Source organism: Orbicella franksi, chromosome 2 (assembly GCF_964199315.1).
Source record: "Orbicella franksi chromosome 2, jaOrbFran1.1, whole genome shotgun sequence".
Taxonomy (NCBI): Eukaryota; Metazoa; Cnidaria; class Anthozoa; order Scleractinia; family Merulinidae; genus Orbicella; species Orbicella franksi.
In genome coordinates, this window is record NC_138146.1 from 18,763,681 (window position 1) to 18,790,696 (window position 27,016).

Consider the following 27,016-nt stretch of genomic DNA (forward strand, 5'->3'; position numbering starts at 1 on the left):
ACCAACAAGACAGTAAACTTTCAGTGACAGCGGGGGTCAGGTAAACTGTATACCATTTGCTTTTCCTACATTTCCACCACTTTAGTAATGAAAATGGACGGTTAGAAAGTTTGCCTTTAAGGACTGGGTTCAATACTAGAAAGGTGCAAGGTTTGTAATTCAAAAGGTTGTAGTAAGCTAAGCACTATGACAACTGAACACTTAAAGACTAAGTAAATTTCCCTCGGTTTTCTTTCACAACTTCAAAATTCAACTGATGTAGATATTAAGATCACTTTCTGGCTGTTCCGAGTTGCAATTTACTGCAGAAAAGATGAGAAAAATATATTCTGCTAGCTTACAGTGTCCCTAAATACAGACCCAGATTGAGTGAGATGTAACTTACCAGTTGAGGTGGAGCTCTGAAGAGATAGCTGAAGGGATAATGCAGCAAGTTTACACATGAAGCTGCATACAAATCGGCATAGCGGGTAGCTTGGCTGGCAAAGAAGGTCTGTCTATTACCTGAAAGATGAATGTATGGCTGTGTTTATCGCAATGGTTCATAGACTGACATTGAAACAAACATTTTCCCAAGTATTTTGTACTAGTTGACCAAGGATATCTACTGGTAACCATTTTTGTCCAGATAAGAGGTGTTACCATAATGATATGATGTAGTAGCCCTCAATAAGTGCCCTTTTTCTGACAAGCACACCCCACTAGAGTGGATTTTTAAGCTACCCTATTCCAATAAGCACCCACTTGGAATGATACATGCCCTCAAAATGAAAGTGACTTTTACTGACCGTGAATGCCAGAAATATTTATGGAATGGTTTTATTTACCAAAGGAAAAGCCAATCAAGGGTGAGAAAATTGAACCGCAAACAGTAACAGTAGTTTGGTTTGTGGTTTTGAGACTTGCTTGTGTGTCCTGAACTTTACAGTGATTGGTCAGTAGACAATTGACCTGCCAGAATCAAATCAAGGGGTTCACAGTTTTTGACTTGCACTGTAAGACAACTGGGGGTGCATTCCTTTGGGGTGATCTGGATCAGGATCAGTGATCCAAGATCACTCAGATCATGGTGCATCAAAGGTACTGATGAATCCACTCTGGTTATGGATTCATCGGTTCCTTTGATGAATTATGATCCAAGTGATCTTGGATCACTGATTCTGATCCAGATCACTCCAAAGGAATGCACCCTAAATTATCAAGTCTGCTTTTGCACCTGAAAGTATAATATATGGGTTATTGACCAAGCAAGAGGTCAAGATGGCTGGATGTTGGCCAAGTTACTTTTTTGTGTGTTTATGACACACACACAAAAAAGAATGAGTAGTAGTCCGGTAGCCAATCACAGTGTAGGATTTAGTTCATCTTGCCCCCTCATGGAGTGAGCTATACAATAATGAATATTATGACCCTGTTGTTACAGGTTGAATTATCTGATATCTTTCAATTCAGAAGTAAATTTTCAAAAAGAAATACCGTAAATCCTCGAATTAACGATCCCCCTTGAATAAAAGCCCCTCCTATCAGCCAAAATTTAAAATAAGCGCTCCCTCCCCTGCCCCCGTTTTGTGGAAAGGTACTGAGACAACGTGTAGTATTAGATTTGTACATTGTTTCAGTTTGTGAACATGTTAAGTAAACACGTTAAGTACTAACGGTGCCGCGATTTAAATTTTAGAATCAGCTTTTCATGTTGATAAACAACTTATGTTGTTGTTTACACGCAGATGATGTATTAAAAAAAATCATCATGTCAGGTTACCATTTGGGAAAAATTAAAGAAGCACCCCCCTGTTCTCCTAAATTTGAAGTATGTGCCCCAGGCACTAATTTGAGGATTTACGGTAAGTGCCCCATCCCTAATAAGAGTCCCACTCCAATTTATGTCCTTCGTTGAGGTGCCAACAGTTAATTAGAGCCCCAGGCACTAAATTGAATCATTACAGTATTCCAGTTTAATTTCATAAAATACAGCTATCGAGGATATCATTATTTAACCTAAAGTAGACCTATTTGTTGTGCATGAGAATGTTATGTCATCTCAGTTCAGATTTTCCCATGTGCATTAATCTTAACACCTTATCCACAACTAAAATTTGTGAGTTAATTTCTTTAAGTCAGCTTTGCTAACCAGTGAGTGATGTAACAATTGTCTCACATACAGTCAACTGCAGGTTTCTCTGTTTTGTAATAAATGAGGAAATATTGACTAAAACATCATATTTCAGTTAATAAAAGGCAAACAGTGTCAATGTTTGTCCATGAGCTTTACACCTTGGCACATTTTGTAGCTGTCGCTTAGAAATAAACATAAAAACTTGACTTTCCAAATTCACCATGATGGCTGATTTAATGTGTTTTTCTAAAATCTAAAAGTAATGTCTCCAGTCCAACAAAAATAAGCTTTCAGTGTAACTTTTTTCCGTATTCTTTAATCTTTAACTGCTTTACATACAAAGTACTGTTTGGATTCGGTGCAAAATCCCAAAGGCTACAAATCTGTTTTCTCAAATCATGAAGGAGTATGCTTTATAGGAAAGTGCATAAATAAAACAAAGACATCAAGTATATAAGGAAGCTTGGCATAATATACTGTCGTAAAGCATGGCTGGAACATGACAACACTACAAAACTGTAGAAAATATGAACCTATGGCTCTCAAATTTCTATCCTTTTTATGACAGACAGTTTGTTAATACACGGATTAGGCTTCATTTGTTAATTATGGACAAAGTTTGACAGAGTTGTACAATAGTTTTTCTACGTACAGAGACTCCCTATTGCAAAAATATTTGAGGCACAACACATGAAGGAGAAGACAATGCTAAGACAGTTGCACTTCTTGTTGTGGTTTCTACCAGCTTAGACATCAGCTGATTGAAACTTGATGATCAGCCAACTGAACCTGAAGGTCATAACATTCTCATTCAGTGAAATGATTGCTCCAATTTGTTGATACCAATTATTTAACTTTATTTTAACCTGTTCAAATTGCACACACATAATATTGCAAATGGGATAAGAGATTGAAAATCAGTATAAGTAAATTCTGCTAGAGAGAGTTTTCACCGTTTAATTCAACAATGCACATCACAGCTTGGAGAAATTTCTTCTTTTTAAATTACTCTGTTGTACTTTGGCCTTAGTTCTCTTCTTTCAGCACCAATAAGAAATTCAGTTAAGTCCTCTGGCTTCCCTCTTCCATGGTGGGTTGGATAAGAATAATCCAATAAATCTCCAAGAAAAAATTTTGGAAACTTTTTGGCCAGTTCCTCGTCAGATTCTCTTCTGAACAGTCTGGGATTTATTTCAAGACCAGCAGAAAGGATAGGAGGATAAATGCGAGCAGTATGATTATCTAAGTTGTAACCTGCAGGGAGATCATACTTGTGTAGGACAACAAACTTGTCTGCTGGCGAGGCTTCGGTGTTGTGAAGCAAGAAACAGGGCAATTCCAAAAGCATCTTTAAGGCTGATTCCTGAGCCATCCGAAGTTCCTCTGTAATAGTTTTTAAACGACTATCGAGTTCGCGTTTTGACATTGATATCATTCTGACACATGGATGAAACAAGTGGGCATTCTCCATTACACCGTCCTTCTGCGTGCGAATCAGTCCGCGTAGATAATTCACCGTCTTTTTATCGTAGTCCTCAGTAAAGACGACAACTGGTGGAGACCGCTCAATGAGCTTTCTCTTCTGTCTTGGCAATAATCCTGACGGCTTTAAGTATTCCAGCCGCTGAAGAATCAGTTCACTTCTCAGGAACAACACGTTGGGTTGTTTAAAACGAACTTGGAAGAGATCCAATTCGTGGTAAAACGTCTTAAGCGGTTCGAGACCAGACAATGGCTCTTTGCATCTGGCAAAACACCTGTATCTCCGCAATTTCATCGGCTCTAAGATTACTACATCAAACTCTGATCTTGAAGAATGACGCCTTGGTACAAGACTACCATTCGACCAACTAACTAAGCGGGGGAATTTCGTAAGGTTTCTCCACATTTTCCACGAATTTCCAATCTTGAGCACTTTTGAATATTAAACTGAGTGTTTGGGTATTCAAATAAAGAACGGAAACATTTCCATTCGAAAGTAAAGCACGTTTGCCACCAGATTCTCTTTCTTCACCACCAAAGATGGCCGCCAAACACGAAACTCTATCCCAGATCATCACGGTCAAGTGCACTTTTCACATATGTTAAAATCATGAAATGTCCCCAAGAAATTTTCATACTGACAGCATTTGCGTGACGAAAACCTCGCGATATTGCGAAAATTTCCTCCAAGAAATTTCTGTCCACTTTTGGATATAAATGGTTCGCATACAGTTTTGAGATTTTTTGGAAACTTCCCCTGAAAATTTTCTGATCCATTCAGTCCCTTTCCTAAATTTCCGGAAATCTTGAAGAATAGAGTGTCCAATGTTTCAGAGACAATATAACTTGAATGATGAATCAGAACAGTTACCGCGTTGGACCAAACCAATCCTTTAGGGCTGTTCATCTGCTACAAATGATTACTTGCTGAATTTTAACAGGGAGGTCATTAATACGATTCACACTTTCCCAGCATCGCATTTCTCAGTGTCCCTTGATAAAATGCAAGACAGCAGGAATTTTTCCCTTTGTGTACTTATCCTGTACCAGAATCTTATCAGTAAGCTGCCTGTACGTTTATTCAAGCTGTGAATATAAAAGAGAACCTTTCTATCTCGAGTGCCGCTGTTGCTCAAACCGCCCTGGACTCCCTTCCTGACTTTGGTGGCAAAGAGAGCTTCCACCTGGGCTCCATAAGTTTCGCTCATATTGTCATTGGACTAACACAACTCAATTCTTTATCTAATTGCCATGCCCCTTGAGCGAATTTAAAAACAAAGTCTTTGATAGGCGTAGCTTGTTGGCTCATCTTTCTTTTCCCCCAGCTTACAAGGCCAAAGTAGCACAAAACAGGCTTAAGCGGAGAAAGGGTTCATCACTGCTGGCCTCGCTTTACGCCGGTTCCAAGACCGTCAACGACTAGGAGTACATTGTATTGCAGTACTCCCTCTGCCCTTTGGGAAACCACCCCATAACAAAACATCCTACCAATTGTCAGGTTTCCAAGGCTATTCGAGTTATACGTCAGGTCCCAGTTGTTCGAAAGATGGAAAACGCTATCCACCGGATAAACCGCTATCCAGCGGATAAGTATTAACAAGACAACCCTTGCTATACTCCGCCACTCAAATAAAGTTTATGTATGTATGCATGTATGTATCCGCTGGATAGTGATTTATCCGGTGGATAGCGACGCGTTATCCACCTTTCGAACAACCCCGGCCTGAGTGCCAAGAGAAATCGTGGTAGTAATGAGTCTGGTTCAAGAACACAATATAAGTGATAGCCAAGAAGGAGTTTTTAAAACACAATTGTTGTAATAGACCAATTTCGATATATTAAAATTCAGCCTAAAACAATGGACCTCAGTACGAGGCTCTGGGGAATAACTACAGAGTTTGTGGAGTTTATTCCCCAGAGCCTCGTGCTGAGGTCTATTGTGTTAGGCTGAATTTTAATATATCGAAATTGGTCTATTTATCCCATTAGGGGGGAAATGCTTCAGTGAAAAATAAAATGCCCATCGCAATCTTTGGGTTGAAAGACAACGACCACATTTGAAGCCCCGCTCAATCTCCTCAATGAGGATGTCAACGGGTGTTTACTCGAACCTCTTCAGACACGAAAAATCTTCATCAGTACAGGATGAGGCAAAAGGTTAATAGTTTACTTTAAGTTCCTTAGCAAATATTTGGAAAGACGCTGGAAATGCGGTTTAATTCGCCAGGAGGAGGAGTAGTCTCGTAACAGACGAGAGAAACGAAACGAATGGAACAACGTAATAGTTTATTAATTTTGACTGAAAAATCCTCGGACAGCAATTCCACAATACAAAATAATAATCAGCGTCTACTTAGCCGCAAAGGAGAATCTACAATCAATGCAAGTAGCAACTTTCTCTGTTCTTCTCAAAAGAAGGTTAGCGAGACGTTTTCAGGATTGTGGTAGCCATAGAAACAATTGCACTTACCACTGCGAAAGAGACTTCCCATCTGTCCGTAACACGTCTCCATCATGCTCGTTACATCCTAATGGAGAGAGAGAATGAAAGAGAGCAAATAAAGTGACACCTGTTACACTCTTAAGTATTACTACTGGAGAACACCATCAATCTACTGTTTGTTCCTTGGTATGGTGATCACCTCGGTTCATTATACTATCAATTTGTAATAGCTAACACACACGGCCTGATCCTCTCCCTGAGCCTCTAAGGCTGGTGGCCTTTCGACTTATCACGCAATCTTTCCAGAGATATCAGCAAGGCTAGGAAGATTGCGTGACGAGCCAAAGGAGGCCTGCACTATCGCAAAAACAACCACTGAGCTTACTTACCCTAATTGAGTTTTTTATCTCAGTGATATCTGGTTTGTCTGTAGCGGCTGAGTCCAAGTTTCTAGGAATAGAAAGCAACGTTTAGGTCTATCACACTTTAACTGGTCGTACGACGTGGCTGCTATTTCAAGGGTACAATTATGAGTGCAATATTACTCCACACAGATATTAGAAGCTGGAAAGTAGACAATCAACAAAAACGTAATTTGGAGTGCTGGAAGCCAACCACTGCATTTCGTTCTGAGCATTAGTTTCAGAAAGAAAATAGGGAACCACACGAGGTAGAGAAAAATTCTTTGACTTCAGTGGGATTCGAGTTAATTCTCAATTTTCCAGCTGTTACTTCACCCTTTTCGCCTGGACAGGACAAGGGGCGTAAAGTGGGAACCAATATCTATATGCCATACCACGAGCAATCATCACCAGGGACTAAATCAAGACTAGACTATAAACCTCTACACTTACTTGTACGTGTCAGCTAAGGCGACATCAAGATCACGAAGCTTTTCAAAAACATCTAAAAAGGAATAACAAGTACACGTTATTCATCCTCAGCAACAGAGGAACCGTAACACGCAAAACCATATCATTTTTATTTTCTTCCAGTTTTAAGCGGACAAAGAAGGGAAGAGGCACAACCTTATATATTCAGTTAAATATGACTCAATGTTAGACTTGAAGTTGAAGGGCGGTCATCATCTTGAAAACTGAAAATCTAATATTGTTCAAGTGACAGTAGTCCACTGGATATGCAGCACATACTACTGTGATTGGAAAATAAACTTCGTCCAGGGCCGGGTTGTTTAAAGCCCGATTAAGCTAACCCAGGGTTAACGAGAATTTTGATTTGAGTTTTGTAACTTTTCGATGACGTTTTCTGTTTATACCGTTTGTCCTTCAGTTTTTAGCTTGACTAAGCTCAAACTACACAAAACGTAAGCAGTAAAAAACATTTTTACGCGAGAAAAATTAATACTTCGGTTAACTTTTAATCCTGGGTTAGCATTAACCGGCTTTCGAACAACCCGGCCCGGAGTATTTAGACAAATTTAGCCAAATTTGTCCCTGGCGGGGTGAGAGTGGTATTTCTTTTAGACCACTCAGTGGTGTTATCACATACATTAAGTATCAGCACTAACCCTGTCTTGATTGCCACACCTCCAGTTCTTGAGTCAGCTCAGGAATCACAAGATACGTTCTGGAAAATCACAAAGAAAAAGCAGTTTTAATAGCACAATATACCTGGCTGCTGTAATTCCGAAAGGCCACCACTTTATACAGCATCACTCTTCCCACTTCTGCTTCCAATCTTATCTCAGCGAGGTAAATGCTTTAATTAAAGTTTCTACCGCATTCAACATTCTTCACTCCCTCGGTATTTTATATCACAACAAAGAGGAAGGACAAAGAAATGTCCGTCATCTTACCTCCACCCTTGTTTTTTCTTGGATTTAAGAATATCGCCAAAGATGTGGTCTCCAATGTACAGGATGTCCTGCAAGAAAATAATAATAATAATGATAATGATAATGATAATGATAATGATAATGATAAGGATAAGGATAAGGATAATGATAATGATAATGATAATAATAATAGTAATAATAATAATAGTAATAATAATGATAATAATTAAATTTAGATAGCGCTAATTATATAAAATATTCATAAGCGCTTTACATTTTAAAATACAAAAATATAAAATATACATATTTATAAAAATTCAAAATATAAAAAGTAGCATTACAAATAAAAAATAGATAAAAGTAATAAAATTTATCACTGAATGTTATAGGCTTCTCTGAGCAAATATGTTTTTAGCTGTTTTCTAAAAGAGTAAATGTTTGGCGCCATCTGAATGGGCTTTGGAAGCTTGTTCCACATTGATGGCCCAGCATAGGCAAATGCCCGATCACTCAATGTCTTACATTTCGTTCGAGGCATAACTAACAACGTGAGATCGTTAGATCGCAGAGTGCTTCGAGGAGAGAAAAAGAAAAAAAAATACACACAAACAATATAGCCTCATCAGCAGCCATTACTTGGGTTGTCATGCAGTGCCTCTCGTGGATAAGAAGCGTTACGTCTAGTCCCAAACAAGGACACTAAAATACATAGAAAAGGCAGAATTTTGTTTTGTCGAAAATTCCGTTGTGTCTAACTATTTACCTTTCCTTCGGCTCCGAGCAAGTTGCAAAACACATCAGATGAACCTTAAGTGAAAAATAACAAAGAGTTAGGAGTGAATTGACCAAGTACCTTCAATCCTTCATAAAATGCTCTTAGAACATCAAGATGAAGATCAATATTAACTGAATTGTTTAAGGGAATGCAACTGTAATTAGCTGAAAAACTGTCAGGCTTTTTCAATTTAACATCATAACCGTGGGGTATACTTTTAAACACATTAAAACACTCCTGTTATTGCTTCAGTGCACAAAACTAAATCATCATATTAAGGTTTCCATCAAAATGTATTTGGTTTTGACTCTTGAAGGCATGCTTATATTTGGAGATAAAGGGATTATTTTTATAAGTGAATACTTTTTCATTCCTGCGTTTCACGAATTCTCAAGCCACCAGTGAGGGAGGTAATAAATAGTGATTCCTGTGTGATCCACTTTTACTGCCAGTATATTACCTCCAGAGAAGATTTGTCCCGCCTTAAGTTCACCAGAGTATCTTCCAATGCTAAGAGTTCCAGTCTCCTGTGAAATTAAATTAGTCTAATTAACATAGCCTAATTACTGTAAGTGAATAAAGATGGTGAATTTTTAAGCTCGGTAATGAAATGTGAAAAGTGAACTAATCAACATGACACGAGCCCAGTTAAATGATCTTGCTCTCCATGAGTTCTCTTAGCTCAGTGGATAGAGCGCCCGCCCGGTGTTCGGGAGGTCATGGGTTCGATTCCTGTCAGGGACTCAGATTTTTCCTTTGTCCCATCTTCATGTCATGTTGATTAGTTCACTTTTCACATACTCTAATTAACTGAACTTGAAGTTGGTGCTTATCCTGAGCCCTCCTTGAACAACTGGGCTGAACAAGTTACATTCACTCAGATGGTTCTTTGGCTGAATAACATGCCAGGGTTGCTCACAAAAATGCTAAATTGTTTAAAAACGTTAGCCCTTGGTTTGAAATGCAGACAAGAAAGGAAAAAAAATGTCTTACTGTGTCCACCCTCCTCAGTGCTGTACCTAAAGGAAGTATAAGTTGAGTATATGAAGTAAGTTTATAATAAAGTTTTCATATAACGCGCGCTTTGATTGGCTGAAACAGCGTGCTTTATCAGAGAACAGAGCACGGGTTGATGACAGTAAGCTGACTTTCAAATTTTTGCTTCGGAATTTTGACAAATTTGGCCCAAATTAAACATCCCCTGTGATTCAGACAAACGCAATGGAAACGAGCTCTATGTCTACAGTAAATATGGCTCACGGAGACCATTGCTAGCAACAGTAGTGTGAAAACTGTACTAAAATGACAAGTTTTGCTGGATTCCCGCCGACAAAACCCGTGGCGAAATAAACAAATTCTCAAACTAACCAGTACTTCGATAAAAGGCATTATATTTGTTACGAAGGCGGAAATTATACTTAAGAAGTAAAACAACGACAGAAAACAACAATTGAGCTGTCTCTGCTTATGATGAGAAGCTTTATTTTCGTAAAAATGCTCAATTGCTTAAAACAACACTTACATGCAGTGTAGTAATGCTCGCTCGTTCTCTGGTCTTCTCAGCGAAGTGAACCGACGTGCGGTCAGCTCAAAGCTTGCTCTAGATATTCTCCTCTGTGGTCGGAGTAGAACCACTGGGAGCAGTTTAGTCTGTCTAACTTTTACGCTAGTTCGGGCAATCTTGCTGCAAGTCGAATGCTTAAATAACTGTAGCTCCTTTCAAATTCAACTCAGCATTTCGCATTTTTATCTGCAAGCTTTGAGCTCCTGGTTCAGTAATTTCCATTGGAAAAGTGCACGGTTTCATGAGCCACAATACGGCCGGATTCCTATGGACTACAAACCTTTGCCTGCCTTTAGATTCTTATTTGAAAATTAACTAAAAAGCCAACTTTGAAGGCGTCGTTCTTCTCTCGAAAGCCGCTCGAAACCACTCGAAACTGAAAGCTTAGCTGAAGTCCAGTTTGTAATTGACAGCTGTCGCTTCGTTAGCCAATCAAATTATTTGAACAATTCTAACAAGGATTGTGATTGGCTTATTTTAGCGTGCTTTATCAGAGAACAGAGCACGGCTAACGCCACTTTTACTCGTTTGGAAAATAAAGTTTGGTTTGAAAATTCAGCCGAATGCGCGGGGAAATTATCGGATTCTTTATCATAAAACAAATAAAGAAGTCTCGACTGCGCTCTGTTCTGTTGTAAAGCACTAAGGAAGCGGTAGAGCACTCAAGAAGTGGGGGAAAACACTCGACTTCGTCTCGTGTTTTCCCCTACACTTCTTTCGTGCTCTACCGCTTCCTGCGTGCTTTACAACAGAACAGAGCACAGTCGAGACTTCTTTATTTGTTATTACATTCCTTTCTCAAACTCATTCAATAATTCATCAAGTTTAAACAAAGGAAATCATGACCATTACAGAGTTTGGATATATGATCTTAATTAGCAATAAGCAGAGATTTTAACAATTTTATTTCTCCGTAGTTTTAGTTCGTCAAGTTCGTCAAAAATACACCGCTACATGTCATATTTTCAACTCTCTTCTCAGTGTTTGGAAATGTGGTAAATCATGGTCTTTCGTGTTTGATTCTTTACTTTAATGATAGAAGATGGTTTTTTAAGCGAGTAAGTAACTTTATTTAAGTGTCAGACTAAAATAGCAGTACCAAAGCCACTAAATGGGGACACTAAAACATGCTGACACTATTGTTATAGTGTCTGAATACTGTTGGCAATGACACATTAGACTAATAAAGTTTAAGAAATACAATCATGATCAAGGTAACAGTGTTTTCTGCTAACACAGGGGTTTCATTAAGGGCCAGGCACCAGGCAAATTGACCAGTTGTGAGGTTGAGTTTGCTCACCTGGTTTGACCATCAAGAGGAAAGTTTTTCTTACATCAGAAGTTCAGTTCAAATAGTTTTGCCCACCTGCGAAAACCAGATGCCCTCCCGCTGAAAACATTAATGAAATTTCCAAAAGGTCTAGATAGCAGCAGACATGTAAAGATTTTAAGGAAAACGACCACTTTTTTAAGTTTAAAAAACATGTTTCGACAGAACTTCTGTCATCTTCAGTTGAATGAATGATTACAAAGCAAGTTGAATAATAAGTAGGCAAAAATGCTAATTAAGACAAATAGTAACAACAGAACGTGAAAAGGTGTAAATTAAAAGGATAATTTTAGATTTACATGGTGTAATTGCTGATTGAGGCAAGGTAGTTCTTTTTGAATATGGATAGCCTCCTTTATCTTGAGTTGAAAGCTGGTAGTGGCGTGATCTAAAATATGAAAGCAGTCTATTGAACACAATGAGCGACAACGTTCAGAATTCTGAAGATGTTTGAAGATGTGAGAGGCCCTATCAACGGCTAAGTGCTCACGTACGCGTGTGGAAAAATGTCGGGAGGTTTCGCCGACATAACAGGCATTACAGCCCGCACATGTAAACTTATAAACTACACGTGAACGAAGCCCGCCGGGGATAGGGTCTTTCACACCAAAAAGGTTACCTATCTTAAAGGAAGAAAAAACTAATTTGATGTCTAAATCATTACAATAGCGTTTGATTAAGTGCCGAATCTTCTTCTGAGTGATGACAGAAAAATGGCCTATGTACGGCAGCTTAAAGTAAAACGTGGGCGAGGTGGTAAGGGGGTAGCCCCGGAGACAATGATTGCTATGGGCCCCAGTGATGTAACGGTTAACCACTTTTTCAATTAAGTGGGCAGGGAAAAGGTTCTTTTTGAGAATTTCAGTAAGCTTGGTTATATCCTCGTGTAACCCCAACCAAGTGTTGTTGATCTTGTAGGCCCTGTCAACAAGAGTCCTAATGAAGATCCAACTTTACTGAGAGAAGGTAGACTGCAGCGACTTCTCCGAAAGTTGAAGAAAGATGGTCATCTTGCCAACGAAGTGTACGAAAACATCTATCCCAAAGGCTCTCAACCAGCAAGAATTTATGGCCTCCCCAAAATGCACAAGGATTTTGGACCCAACTCAACTCCGCCATTTCGCCCCATCGTGTCTTCTATTGGAACCTACAATTATAACCTGGCCAAACATCTATGCAATCTTTTGGCGCCGCACATCCCAACTGAACACTGTGCTACAGACACTTTTACTTTTGTACAGGACATTCAATCTTTATCTATGTTTGGTAAATTTATGGTTTCCTTCGATGTGGAAAGTCTCTTTACTAACATACCTCTTGAGGAATGTATTGACCTGGCGGTCAATTACATTTCCGAGGGCAATCCTGACCTTAAGTTAAGTAAACCGGAACTTAGAAGCCTTTTCACTGTAGCCACCGCCCAGACCCATTTCTTATTTAACGGTTCTTTCTATGACCAAAGTGACGGTGTGGCCATGGGGTCTCCCCTTGCTCCCGTATTAGCCAATCTTTTTATGGGACATAATGAAAAACTATGGTTGGAAAATTTTCAATGCTCTAAAATTTTATTTTATCGTAGGTATGTTGACGACACTTTTTGTTTATTTCACTTGGAGCACGATGCTGTTATATTTTTTGACTACATTAACTCTAGGCACCCCAACATAAGGTTTACTATGGAAAAAGAACTTAATCGCAAATTACCCTTTCTAGATGTTCTTATTGATAATAGTGACACTAATTCCTTCCTAACTAGGGTTTACCGTAAGAAGACCTTTACTGGGTTATTAACTAATTATTTTAGCTTCACCTCGTACTCATACAAAGTAGGTCTCATTAGGACTCTTGTTGACAGGGCCTACAAGATCAACAACACTTGGTTGGGGTTACACGAGGATATAACCAAGCTTACTGAAATTCTCAAAAAGAACCTTTTCCCTGCCCACTTAATTGAAAAAGTGGTTAACCGTTACATCACTGGGGCCCATAGCAATCATTGTCTCCGGGGCTACCCCCTTACCACCTCGCCCACGTTTTACTTTAAGCTGCCGTACATAGGCCATTTTTCTGTCATCACTCAGAAGAAGATTCGGCACTTAATCAAACGCTATTGTAATGATTTAGACATCAAATTAGTTTTTTCTTCCTTTAAGATAGGTAACCTTTTTGGTGTGAAAGACCCTATCCCCGGCGGGCTTCGTTCACGTGTAGTTTATAAGTTTACATGTGCGGGCTGTAATGCCTGTTATGTCGGCGAAACCTCCCGACATTTTTCCACACGCGTACGTGAGCACTTAGCCGTTGATAGGGCCTCTCACATCTTCAAACATCTTCAGAATTCTGAACGTTGTCGCTCATTGTGTTCAATAGACTGCTTTCATATTTTAGATCACGCCACTACCAGCTTTCAACTCAAGATAAAGGAGGCTATCCATATTCAAAAAGAACTACCTTGCCTCAATCAGCAATTACACCATGTAAATCTAAAATTATCCTTTTAATTTACACCTTTTCACGTTCTGTTGTTACTATTTGTCTTAATTAGCATTTTTGCCTACTTATTATTCAACTTGCTTTGTAATCATTCATTCAACTGAAGATGACAGAAGTTCTGTCGAAACATGTTTTTTAAACTTAAAAAAGTGGTCGTTTTCCTTAAAATTAATGAAATTCCTGCTAGCATATTTGTAAATTGGTTTTGACCTATATTTATTTCACGAATTTTCTTTCCTTTATGTCTTTCTTCATTTACCTTCTCCAAAGAAGATTGGTTTCATAGCATCTACACCAACGTAGTCAAAATACGACGTCCACTTCTTGATCGTCTTCCCAGACTAAAATAAAAGGAATATAAGAAAAACAAAATCATTAGATGACTCCATAATGTATGGACCATTATTTTACAATCAAAGCAGAATTAGTTGAAGTCAAAAGTTTCAAAACTATTGAGATGCCCACAAAACAGGTGTTGAATGGGGAGCAGTTTTACACTTGCTAAGAACATAACCATTTTGCTACTGTATAAAGCCAACCAAACACGTTCATGTGACGTACCTCATCTTTTTCATCCAACAAGAACGTCATGATTTTCTGGAAGAAAAGTATGAAAGAATGGTCTGTTTATTTAATCATATGTTGGCAAATTGAAAAGCGAAGAACACTACTGTGAAATAAATACATCCAAGTTACAAACACATTTATGTACTTACGTCTGTGTACGAATAGCCACTGTTTGTAAGTATAAATGTCTTGCGCCCATTTTTCCTCATTCTAGAATTATAACGAATTGAAAAATTACTTTTTTGAAAGGACAAGTTTGTGTACGGTAAAAACAAAACTTCAAATTGATGAAAAAGTAAGTTGACTTGGTAATAAAGTTATTCATTCATTAAATTCTAAAAACGTTAAACATACCTGCTCAATAACTTTGCAAGTTTAGGCTAAAACAAAATCATAATGAAAAAACATTTAACCACCTCTTTGAAATCATATTATTTTATCAGCTCAGTACAGTTTGCCATTACTATTGCAGATACTTCTTGAACTCTAGGACATGTCTCAAAATTCTTTCAATTTTGTTTAAGTTATACCACTGAAAGCATGAGCCTTAATATCTTTCATGATGTACTGATAGCGATTTCATTTTCTATGTTAACTGATACATTTAGTAATTAACACATGCACAGCGGTTCAAAATATTTCCACATAATTATTGTTTTGGCCATTTATCCTAACCTGAACCAAAACTCTATAATTCCAGTAACGTTTATAAATTTTGTGACTGATATTATGGTGGCTCATTTTATGGACAGCCAAGTAAACTTCAACAATGACCTCTACACTACTGATGGAATGAACAAACTCAAGTCATTGACATATATGTGAAAAATTGAACTAGTTTTCAAACTTGTACTGACCTCTTTAATAACATATGTGTCAAGGTTATCAACAGTGTTTTGTTTCAGTGTTCCCTGCAAAGAAGACACAAGTTTGTTTTGTTAAAACACATTTGTGTGCTGTTAGAACATTCATCACAAGGGTAGTTAGGTATAATGGCAACAGGGAGGTTCAAATGAGACCAAACTGTCAAACTCCCAAAAGGTTCTATCATGCAAAGGCCAGACCCACAAAAAATCCGTCATTATAGAATATGACACAAAAAAGTCCTTTTTTGACGGCATAAAAAAATACAGTGTCAAAAAAACAAAACATCATGGGAGTTCCAGGCAAGTTTTACATTCACCTTCCTTTATTCATCATAATACATCACGAATCTGTCTCAAACTTTAGGCAGACTGCACTCTTTGTTTGGAATTTAAGAGCAAAAACCAAAATAATAATAATAATAATAATAATAATAATAATTAATAATAATAATTAATAACAATAATAATTAATAATAATAATTAATAATAATTAAAAGTAATAATCATAATCATAATCATAATCATAGTCATGATAATCACAAAAGATACTGTTTGTGACAGAATTTAGGGAAACCCCACAGAAAAGTCTTTACCAAAATCTTTTGCCCCAAAAAAGTCATGGCAAATTTTCTAACCCAAAGTAAGTCCCTAGATCCCAAGTTTCAAACCCCCAAAAGGTCTTTGCATCTACTGATCACAGGGTATTTCAGTAAATGTTTGTGCACATGCTTAATGTACACTCAAATTATTTGCATGCAGTATCATGCATCGAGCATGCACTCTACAGTAAGTAATAAAATGGGGCCGTTGCAGCTATAAGTACATGTACATGAATTTGGCGATCTTGGAAGTTCAGTGACTCATTTTTGTTTTGATAAATCACTTTCTCTATTGTTTCTCTAGTTTAATTAATTTATCAAAAACAAGCTACGCTTCAAAAGTCTATTATCATTAAATCTGATATAGTTCAGTGGTGCACGTCATGTGCCTGATGTTCCCACTTAAAATGATACCTTTTGAGTGAGTTGTGACATTGGTGTGAGAGCTGTTTGAAACTTTAAGGCAGGGTCAGGATTGACCAATCTTAGATTTTGAAATTGAATTCAGAATCTATGGCAAATGTTGAATATCAACAGTATTGTCACAGACTTACCTTCAAATGAACCCAGTCTACTGCTGCCCTGACATCTTGATGAATGCTTTTGTAAGTCAAAAGCAACTCATCTGAGCTAATAACACCATTACTTGTTCTGTGGACAAGAATCCAATGGCATCTTGTATTTCAGTGGTATAACAAACTTTCAATCATAATTTCTAAACACAGCCTTATTACCATAAAGTCATTAATTTAGACCTTCAAGGTTTTAAAAGCTCACTAAAGGCAAAAACATATTATTCGTCATAAATTTCAGAAAATTAACTATTAGTAAGTAAAAGTATGAATTGTACTCACCGTTTAAAATCTGGACTGTTGTCAAAGTAATTCACTAAACAGGCCAGCAAATGTGTTTCTGTCAGAAAAAAGCAAGTCAGCGTTGACATTCCTTCAATAAAAATATTTGCAACCCAATATACTGTAAGGCAGTTAACAGAATCTTTCACCCCTCTACTACACAGGCATAAATGAAAATCTCACTATTAACAACAACAACATTATCACCCTTTTTAAGAAAAATGTTTACATATTAATGGCGAAGAACAGGAACTGATAAAAGTTACTCAGAGTAATTAAAGAGCTCTTTTAGCTGAGTCACAAAATTGAAAATGACTTAAAGCTTGTTGGCAATGTAGTGTTAAAATTTATAAGAAAGAAAACAAAAAACAAAAGAAAATAGTTCTGTGGTTATAAATAAATACAGTCGAACCTCCAGCTGCGACCACCTCTCCTCAGTGAACAGTTTTCCAAAATACCAAAAGTCAAATCACTATATTTGGAACCTCTTGTGAGTGACCACCTCTCATAAGGGACCATGGCCACTACTAGAGCTAAAAGTTTGAAATTTTCTTTGTTTTTAACCTCCTGTAAGCAACCACTTGACAGATAATAGAGTGGAAATTGGATAAGAAGGTGTTGTAACATTATCGTATTCCTGGGTAGTACAAGAGATGGAAATTTCTCAATGGGAAGTACCAGATTTCTTCTCGAAATTAACTTTTCACAAGTCAGAATAAAACACTTAAAACGTGCATGCGTAGTCAAGATATGCTAATGAGGCAAAATTTTGACCCAATATGGTCTAAGCTCTTGTAAGCGACCACCTTTTGTACGCAACCACCTAGGCTTGACATTTTGGCTGGTCACTTATGGGAGGTTTGACTGTATAACTAAAAGGTCAGAAAGATAATACATAGGTACCAGTTGAAAGTTATGGATATCAATATTTGATTACGGAATGAAGTACATGTTTTACTTATACATACACCATAGGTCCTTATCAGGTTAAGTTTCAGTATCTGTTTGAATGACTTTAGGAAATGTTGTTTCAAGTTTGGCTAAATCATTCCAAATAGTGGCTACAGCTAAGCAAGTGTTAAACTTGCCATTAACTAGTTCTAACAGTATGACCAAATTAGTTGGATTGACCAGCAAGTCTAGTATTGAAGTAATGCTTTAAAGATATAGTCTGGAAAAGATTACATTGCAAAGTATACCTGGCAAGTTGAATAATGTATTCAGTATGAAATATCTTGAATTGTCTGCCTGTAACGTAAAATTATTTGATATTTAAATTCAATAATTCTACAAAGTTATTTATTAAATCAATATTTCAGAATTCTGCATTCAGGTTTGTCTTAATGGCTGATATATTTGTTATACTAGTTTGGAAAATTTGGCGATCTAGAAAGAATGATGTCCCTTTGATGATCAGTCCGTCAATCCTTATCCATGGTGGGTAATAACATGCATGTAATAATCAATAAAATGTATGGAAAAGCACACATTTGTTGCTCTAGGACTCAGAAATTACTTTTTATTTGCTTCTAGAAAAAAGTTGGCATAAAAAATTTCTTACTTAGATAAACTAAATTTGAATCTTACTTGAACAAACTTGTTGGGGTACAATTTCCTCACTTCATAACTGTAAGAAGAAGGTACATGTATTATTAGAAAAGAGACATTTGCAATATTAATATCATGAAAATCAACCAGAAGTATATTAAGATACTGTAACCAAAAGAACACAAAAGAGTTAAAGAGCTGCCTTTGCGGGTGACAGGAGTCTGACGGTGCAACACTGTATACGTTTTTGATACTCATTGTTGGACACTGTTCCAAATGGTCACGAAGATTGTTTAAGAAGTGTAACACTAGTGAACTGAGTTCTTTTAATGAAAGTACACACATTTCAGAAATTTGTTATTATACAAACACTTCAACGATGGAAAGAAGCAGTCTTAATTTTGTTAACAATCACGCTGCTAGGCTTCTCACTATCTATGACAGAATCTAGATAGTGAGTAGCACAGCGAATAAGAGAACAGTATTCCTGATAGATAGTCGGTAGATTTGTACCAATAACTTGATAATTTTGTTTCTTGCTTTCCCTAAGATCAACTACCTCAGGTTTTTCACTACAAAAGATGCATGTATAAGCAAATGCCCATTACTTTCAGAGAAATTGCACCTACCCGTTCAAGAAATCAAAACCATGAACACAAACAAGAATGTTTCCATAAGTGTCAACCTACAAAACAAGTCATATGTTACTACCTGTAGTTACTTTAAATGATGCAAGACTGCAATTACATGGTTAGATCTTATCAACAGTTATCACTGAACAGTACTTGATAAGACCATAACTTGTAATCAAGTGATGCTCACTTGACAGACATCGAAAAATCAACCAACGAAAATTGCATGCTGACAATGTACGTAGCTCTACCGTGATCAATGCCAGCAGTTTCTCTGATCATGATTGGTTTTTGCTTGGTTTTGAATTTTCACAGGCAAGTAATAATGGTGATCATATTATCTGATGTAATTGTTGGATGAGGTACAGTATTTTGTGACATTCAGAATATTCAAGGGGAAGATAATGCTTACCAAGACCTTCATTATTCTGGATATTATTGAAAATCTCATCCAATAATAATTTTACTATTATTATTATACTGGACAGGTATAATTGCTATCTTGTTATTGATGTCTCAAGTACGAATTATTAATTTATAAAGCACACACCTTCAGCAGATTTCCTAGCTCACAGTCAAAGAAGAGACCCCTACCAAAAAACAAGCAAGCACTTATTAAACTCAAGGAAGCCACACAGTTAATAGTTAATACATGTTGTATTAAATGGTGATGAGCATATCTTGTAGCATTATCAAAACGTACCTGACAGGAAAGTCTTCATTGTATTCAAATTTGAGAATATCCTGCAAAAGAGAGGGAAAAAAATTAAAAGACAGTAATAAAAATGCTTTTCATCATTATGTAGAATTACGTCTATGAAAATGTACAGGGTTGTTTTCCACGAAATATATTTGGAATATTTTAAAGCATAAAAAATCCTTCAAAGTCTTTTGATTCAAAAAATATCTTCACAGTTTCCAAAGCATAAGTCCATCAGTTGAATCTTAAATGCCCCATGAGTGGGAAAGGAATCAAGTTTAAGAAGAGAGATGAGAGTTTATTCACACCAGTATATTTGAAGGATTTTTTAGTTAATTTTCATAACAAAATCATATATTAAATATTAACTTAAGTTATTCCTCAAGTCACAAAACCTTTATTTGAAAATAGAATGGCCATGTACATGAAAATCAATTAATTTAAAATAAAAATTAAATTGAGTATTTGGCCCTAATGTTCAGACTCTGTACATGTAAAAGAAAAGTAATTCTGAATCAAAGTTCATCCTTTAATTTAAATTACCTGTGGGTAACCAATAGAGGCTAACCTCTCACAGATTAAGTCAAAAGCTTTCTTTTCATAGACTGGGGATTTATAAACTAAAACAGAAACAAAGAGCATTATCTATTAATATATGTGTTGTTTCAGAAAATATCCAAACAGCTTTACACATTGTGCCAGAGGTTCACTGGAAATACACGAGTGTACATCAGGCAGGTACAAAAGTCGGATCAACTCGGACTGCCAGTCCGGGTCGGATCAACTTGGATCAACTCAGATCAACTTGGATCGTCTCGGATCATGAAAAAAACATAAAATTAAATGAAATTGAAACTTTTACCCATTTGAAGGTTAAAATTCCAGTCAAAAATGGGCCAAATTAAGAAAGACTTGTGACGTTTCTCCATGTTGTGCTGTGTAGTCAAACCTCCATTTTGTATTCTAAGTGCCAGTTCCTCTCGGACTCGTCTCGTGTTCCTCCATCCATCCATCCGTCGATCTCCACGATCATGGACCCAGATGAAGGTAAATCTTTCTCAATGAATTTGCATCTGTCCACCAAATTGATAGTTTCAGTCATAACCCATTTCTGTTACGCTGCTTGATATCGTAGAAATTCACTTTACTTCCGTTTGGCTCCTAATTTGGAGAACAGGAAGTTTGGCTCCTAATTTGGAGAACAGGAAGTTGATAGATTTAGCTAATCATTAAGCAAAACTTGGCTTGCTTGACGACAAGGGATTTCAGTCCAAAATGGTTGACGTTTTATAGGAGCGAACTTACAACGATTTTCAAAGATCCTGAAGATAGTTTTTGAGGAGGACGATGATCTGAAAGGTATTTCAAGTAATTAAGAAAGTAATTTTATAGTTTTATAGTTAGTGTGAAAAATTGAGCTGAACGGATTCACATGAGCTTCACAATATCTACATCTACATATCCTGAAAATGGAACAGAAAAAGACTGAATCTAGAATTAGCTACAATTTATTTGTACATGTAAACAGAAGGATTGCGTTTCCCTCCTCATGGCAACTGCCAGTAGCGTCCATGTCCGCGTCCTAATATCGCAACAAAACGAAGCCTTTATCCAAAGTTACAGAGCTCTACACTCCCAAAAACGACTCAGTCATTACACATTATTCAATAATTAGCGAGATTCTAAACATAAAAACGGTGATCCGAAGAGTATCTAGTTACATTTGAACATGTTTATGTTAAAGTTAGCGTGATAACTATTTAGTTTCTGCTGACTTAAAAAATGTAGATGTCGATGTAGATATTGCGAAGCTCACGTGAGTTCGTTCAACTCAATTTTGCGCGCTAACTATAAAATTACTTTCTTAATTACTTGAAATACCTTTCGGATCATTGTCCTCCTCAAAAACTATCTTCAGGATCTTTGAAAATCGTTTTAAATTCGCTCGTATAAAATGTCAACCATTTTGGACTAAAATCCCTTGTCGTCAAGCAGGCCAAGTTTTGCTTAATGATTAGCTAAATCTATCAACTTCCTGTTCTCCAAATTAGGAGCCAAACGGAAGTAAAGCGAATTTCTACAAAATCACGTAGTGTAACAGAAATGGGTTATGACTGAAACTATCAATTTGGTGGACAGATACAAATTCATTGAGAAAGATTTACCTTCATCTGGGTCCATGATCGCAGAGATCGATGGATGGATGGATGGATGAACACGAGATGAGTCCAAGAGGAACTGGCACTTAGAATACAAAACGGCAGCTTGGCTACACAGCAAGACACGGAGAAACGTCGGGAGTCTTTCTTAATTTGGCCTATTTTTGACCGCAATTTTAACCTTCAAATAAGTAAAAGTTTCAATTTCATTTAATCTTATGTTTTTTTCATGATCCAAGACGATCCGAGTCGATCTGAGTTGATCCGACCCGGACTGGTGGTCCGAGTTGATCCGGTCCGACTTTTGTACCTGCCTGTGTACATCCTAAGGAAATGACGGCTGCAAAGGACAAAACATCTAAAGGACTATTAGCCTGTACCAGGCATTTGGGTTGTAATTTGGGAGCCATGAAATGAGTTGGAAACTGAGAGCCTGGAACAGGCTAAAGGAATCAAACTTAAAGACAAACTGGAATTTTAAGAGGGATGGGGGATCAAACTAATCTACAGTGTCACCTTCTCTGGGGGAGTATGTGCTGTACTGTACCTACCCGATATGCAGAGACGGTCATTGAACATTCCAAAGGAAATGATACCTTCAAAGGTCAAAACTTTAAAGGAGTGTATACAGATAATATATAAAATTTCCCGAGGGTAGGGGATCAAACAAAATTTAAAGATGGATATTTTCTGAATAAGCAATGTATCATAATAGTTGATCCACAACATACGACCCAAAGGACAGTCAAATAGTGCAGAAAAGATCTAGTGTTTGATTTTGTAAGATGTATAAAAACCACTAAACATGCGCTAAAATGCTGTGTTCAAATGTACTGCAGCACACCAAGCTATGTGTACACTGTATATAACTTCTCATCTCAGTGTTACACGTGACTTAATTTTAGTCTTACTTTATTGCAAGACAAAGTTTATAAAAAATTTTTAAATGTGGCACTTGAAACCTGGAATTATTTATAATAATATTAAGTTTTGCCTAAGATTCAAGTTTTCTGTTTTGACTGAAAATAAAAACTATCAATTAACTCTAACTTGTGGTACTTATTGTTGGTAAATTTGTGTTTGATACATGACTCCGTTGCTCTGGGTTTCAATTGTCATATAAAATAATTTTTAGAACAGCTTTAATTTGATTGATATGCACCAAAACAGGACTATTTTATATGCATACATGTATGTGCATACATGTATACACATCCGTATAACTGTACAAAGGATCTAAATAAATGTAGAACTTGATCAATATTCTGCAAATTACCTGCTAAAGTATAGTCCATGTCAAAGCCAAAGAATTTAATTTTGTCCAGACTAAGACTTCTGTTGACGAACACTCTGGAAAAAATGGGAATAAAAAGTTAATTCAAACTATACCATACACTCTACCTACATGAAATTCAGAGTTAACAGATCCTAGCAAAATTTAAGCCTTGTTTGTAAAAGATAAAGCATCACATAATACATGGTATAAAAACAGAGTGACACAAGTTCAATTTCTTGACATTACACATGTACTTGCAAATTGACTCTTTTGAAGTCTGATAAAGGTTACCATAGTTACAGGCCTGACTGTCCAAAATACAGGTAATAAGTTTCACAAAAGGTTGATTATAGCAAGAAGACCAGAACTGGGGTGGGTGGACAATAGAATGGATATATGGACCCCTATTAATTATTTAGAGAAGTTGAGATATTAATCTGTCCCTGGGAACCATATACATGTAGTTTTTTTTTTTTCATCCCAAATGCTTCAGGAACTAGCATCATCTCAGAGAACCTTGATTCTCCGAGGGCCAAGCCGCTGCTTTCCTTTTTTAATCCAAATGCTATCGATCACTATTTCTGAATATCTGCTTATCTGGAGCTGACTCTGTAATGCCCATTTCTGTAGCATGGAGTGACCATGGACATCAGAGTAAATTGCTACCCTCCATGAAGGACATGATAATACTACATGTACAGTTATGTATGTATGTAGCTCACTGCAGATTTACTACAATACGACTACTTGAACTGGGCCACCTAGAAAAAACCTAATCAATCAAAACGTAAAATGAGAACAATAGACTGATAAGATTTTTGTGAACGCAAGTATTAAGTTTCTGTTTGACATGAAAACATAAACACCATCCACTCCTGTGTCGTATACACTCTTATACAGAACAACAACAACAACATTCAGTCCTTAGCAGCGAATTAAAACTTGTTTTGTGACAACTTAAAAAAAAAACGTGCACAATTTTTGATTGAAACTTATTCCAATCAACAAATGGTAAAGTTTCCTGAGAGGTCTGCCATACAAATACACTTTTGTCTGGTTTCCAATTTTGTTTATTTAACTATTCTTTGTATTCTTCAATGTTATTGGTTTATTTATTAAGAAAAAGATCACTATCCTTCCTCCTTAAGTAACATTCTAGTTGGTTAACTCTTTTCCAAGTGGTTTGAGTGGTCACACTGTAAGCATATTAATTTGATCAGCCCTAGCCATCAATAAGCTGCAGGAAAACATTTTATACACTCAGGTAGGTGGAGGTGTTCAGAAGACTTGCTTATGGACTTACCTATTAGCAGTGTCTCTCTTGAATGCCTTTGTCCCATCAAGAGTATCCACACTTGTGTTAAGGTCAAAAGGGTGGGATGGGTATGGCATCTTTAAATCTAACACTTCTTTAGCAGCAGTCCGCTTTTTCTACAACACAGAAGAAAAGAAAACAATGCAGTTATCACTTCAGGCTCATCTTACAATTTATTTAGAAGTTATTCATTACCAAAATAATCTTGATTTCACCCACAAGTTATGTTACAGTTTACACTGTACATGTATATCAAGACCTATTGCCTGACAGAAGATCATACATTGTACTTCATCAGCGAAGGTTCGTGTAGGTGGCAATCAAAGTGAATTTGCTTGACACAGACAGCAAATTTTGCAGGTTGCTGACTGTTATTGAAACCTCTGCATCTGGTAGTGAACCAATATTTAAAAAGCCTAAGTCTGGTCTAATCCAGCTGATCAGAGAAGTTACAGTGTAGGCAGCCCATCAGAGCCAAACTTCTAAAACTCTGACTAGTTCATGAGCAAAGAGCTATTAGAAGAAAGTATTATTTCTGTCTCTGGTTATGATAACAGTCTGATCTAGAATGCAAATCTCATCAGGCAGCCCCAACAAGTTGCCAGTGCTCACAAATTTACTGTTAGGAAAAGGGAGGCATTGTAAAAGTAAAGAGTCTTACCCACAAACAAAACACAGTGACTGGACTACTGACAATGAGTCCAATATGTTAAGCCCATTGTAAAATGAACAGAATATAAAATAGAGACTGAGATAACCTGAAGATCACATTCACTGAGTGTCTATGGGTTTGGCTGCTTATACATGTAAGTAAGAGATTCTTTGCTGCAATCATTTGAAAAAGCCTGACACTTCTTTGAAGCACAGACAAGTATTCAACCAATAAAGCTGTAGAGAGGGTAGATTGAGGTCCTTAAATATGTAACCATTAAATTGAGTATTAAAATAATGTACCTGTCCTCAAATCATGAGCAGGCTTTAAAATTCATGAAACATGAAATGAAAATGCATCTCTCTTGCTCTCTGAAAAGCAGTTGGAAGTTATGGAGTAAAGGAATGTAACAGCTTGTATTTACCACCAGGTGACTAAACAATATTAAGCTGTTTTATTATGATTAAAGTTGACTAAAAAGGAGAAACATTAAATTACAAAATTTGAAGCATCCTGGCATGACTGTATAGATTGACTAGACCTTCAAGGGTGCATTCTGGAAAATATTTTCTGTACACAAAGAAAAAGGTAGTAAACTATATATCACTACAAAGCTAATAAACTGTAGAATCCAAAAATAAAAATATACTTTGCCATTTTTGTTTTGATAAGTGTCAAACTGACCATATTTGCTAAACTATATTTCCCACCCTTGTGTTACTGTGTACATTCAAACTGACTGGACTATATTACTCAGGAGATGATGGTCTAACGAAGTGAGTGGGCTTTTCAATATGTCACTTGGTTGCTTGTGGATAACTTGGTTGCATTTCAATTTTTATTGATTTTTTTATTTTAAAAAAAAGAAAATCCAGGTTAAGTAGACATCTTTTGCATGAAAAAATATTTAGGACAAAATCAGCCCTGGAAGGTCTACAGGAACCTTAAAAGACAGCAGCAAAGGGTTTATGTAACATGCGCGATGAGGGCAAAAAATTAGTGTGTGGCAGATTAAAGGGATATGTAATATTTGAGTATTATTAAAATTTGTAGAGGTGCCAGTATCTCAACAACATGATCCAGAGCTTTGGGGATAAATGCTTGGATGGCTGCTAATGCATGCACAATATAGCATCCTTCATGAATATACAGTTTGGTCAGAAGGGGTTATATGCCTCTGGTTTGGTTTGTTATGTGTATCATGTTGACCACATCTACATATCACCAATTTCATTTTATTCTGTAAAATTTCATCATTGTACTCATTACAAGGAAACTAATTTAATTTTTGTTTTCCTCAAAGCTTTTCGCTTCTACATGTAACTGAAAATAATATTGAGAAAATAATTACATATCCTACAGCACTGCCCTTGGGTACATATATGCAGAGCAGTAAATTTCATGCAAATTGGAATGAAACCAAAACGTCACAAATTATTAACGTGCTGAGATTGCAACATAAAGTAAGACGGTGTGCACAAGAAAAGTTTAACTTTGGGTTACAATTTTCAAAAATTTCACATTTCTAACAATTTTCCTATCTAGAATTTCAAGTAAAATTTTCAAGCAAGTCAGCATTTCACACTTAACAAAGCAAAGCACCGTGGAAAGGTTAGCAATTACCGCCAACATTAAAAAGCATCGTTTACATAAGCTTAACTGAAAGACAATGCTCTTCATATTTTTCCGTTAAGAAGTCCTTATTATAAATACAAGTTTATGAAAGGAAGACGTGGAATTAACGAACGATGCTACCAATTTCATTCAGACCTAATTGCCGACCTAAGTTCAACTGCATCAATAAAGTTCAACATGATACCACAAATAACACTTGTTAAATCGTATGAAAA

At 36.7% G+C, this 27,016-nt stretch overlaps 2 protein-coding genes across 3 annotated transcripts in view; both read right to left on the reverse strand.

Annotated features, from left to right (window-relative positions):
- Positions 1-27,016, reverse strand: part of LOC145478439 (cytosolic purine 5'-nucleotidase-like) — a 29,769-nt gene that overhangs the window by 1,981 nt on the left and 772 nt on the right. Inside the window, exons 2-26 of one of the 2 annotated variants that reach the window (XM_081456465.1) lie at positions 25,469-25,537; positions 24,503-24,630; positions 23,200-23,273; positions 20,308-20,384; positions 19,768-19,808; positions 19,615-19,654; positions 19,062-19,117; positions 18,472-18,511; positions 18,084-18,132; positions 16,885-16,942; positions 16,585-16,681; positions 15,423-15,476; positions 14,920-14,945; positions 14,715-14,775; positions 14,560-14,595; positions 14,258-14,339; positions 9,605-9,630; positions 9,072-9,138; positions 8,600-8,643; positions 7,858-7,925; positions 7,570-7,628; positions 6,896-6,947; positions 6,431-6,491; positions 6,069-6,126; positions 386-504 (exon numbers count right to left, since the gene is read on the reverse strand). In XM_081456465.1, coding sequence (XP_081312591.1) covers positions 386-504; positions 6,069-6,126; positions 6,431-6,491; positions 6,896-6,947; positions 7,570-7,628; positions 7,858-7,925; positions 8,600-8,643; positions 9,072-9,138; positions 9,605-9,630; positions 14,258-14,339; positions 14,560-14,595; positions 14,715-14,775; positions 14,920-14,945; positions 15,423-15,476; positions 16,585-16,681; positions 16,885-16,942; positions 18,084-18,132; positions 18,472-18,511; positions 19,062-19,117; positions 19,615-19,654; positions 19,768-19,808; positions 20,308-20,384; positions 23,200-23,273; positions 24,503-24,591 — 1,434 coding nt within the window. In that variant the 5' untranslated portion in view covers positions 24,592-24,630; positions 25,469-25,537. The remainder of the gene's footprint in view (positions 1-385; positions 505-6,068; positions 6,127-6,430; positions 6,492-6,895; positions 6,948-7,569; positions 7,629-7,857; positions 7,926-8,599; positions 8,644-9,071; positions 9,139-9,604; positions 9,631-14,257; positions 14,340-14,559; positions 14,596-14,714; positions 14,776-14,919; positions 14,946-15,422; positions 15,477-16,584; positions 16,682-16,884; positions 16,943-18,083; positions 18,133-18,471; positions 18,512-19,061; positions 19,118-19,614; positions 19,655-19,767; positions 19,809-20,307; positions 20,385-23,199; positions 23,274-24,502; positions 24,631-25,468; positions 25,538-27,016) is intronic. The other variant, XM_081456464.1, reaches the window with a different exon arrangement.
- On the reverse strand, positions 512-6,062 carry LOC145478440 (uncharacterized). The gene has a single exon (XM_081456466.1). It carries the CDS (start codon positions 4,002-4,004, stop codon positions 3,117-3,119), a length of 888 nt encoding a protein of 295 aa, XP_081312592.1. The 5' UTR covers positions 4,005-6,062; the 3' UTR covers positions 512-3,116.

Coding starts and splice junctions, on each gene's coding strand:
- LOC145478440 (XM_081456466.1), bottom strand. CDS start 4,004: ATGTGGAGAAACCTTACGAAATTCCCCCGCTTAGTTAGTTGGTCGAAT.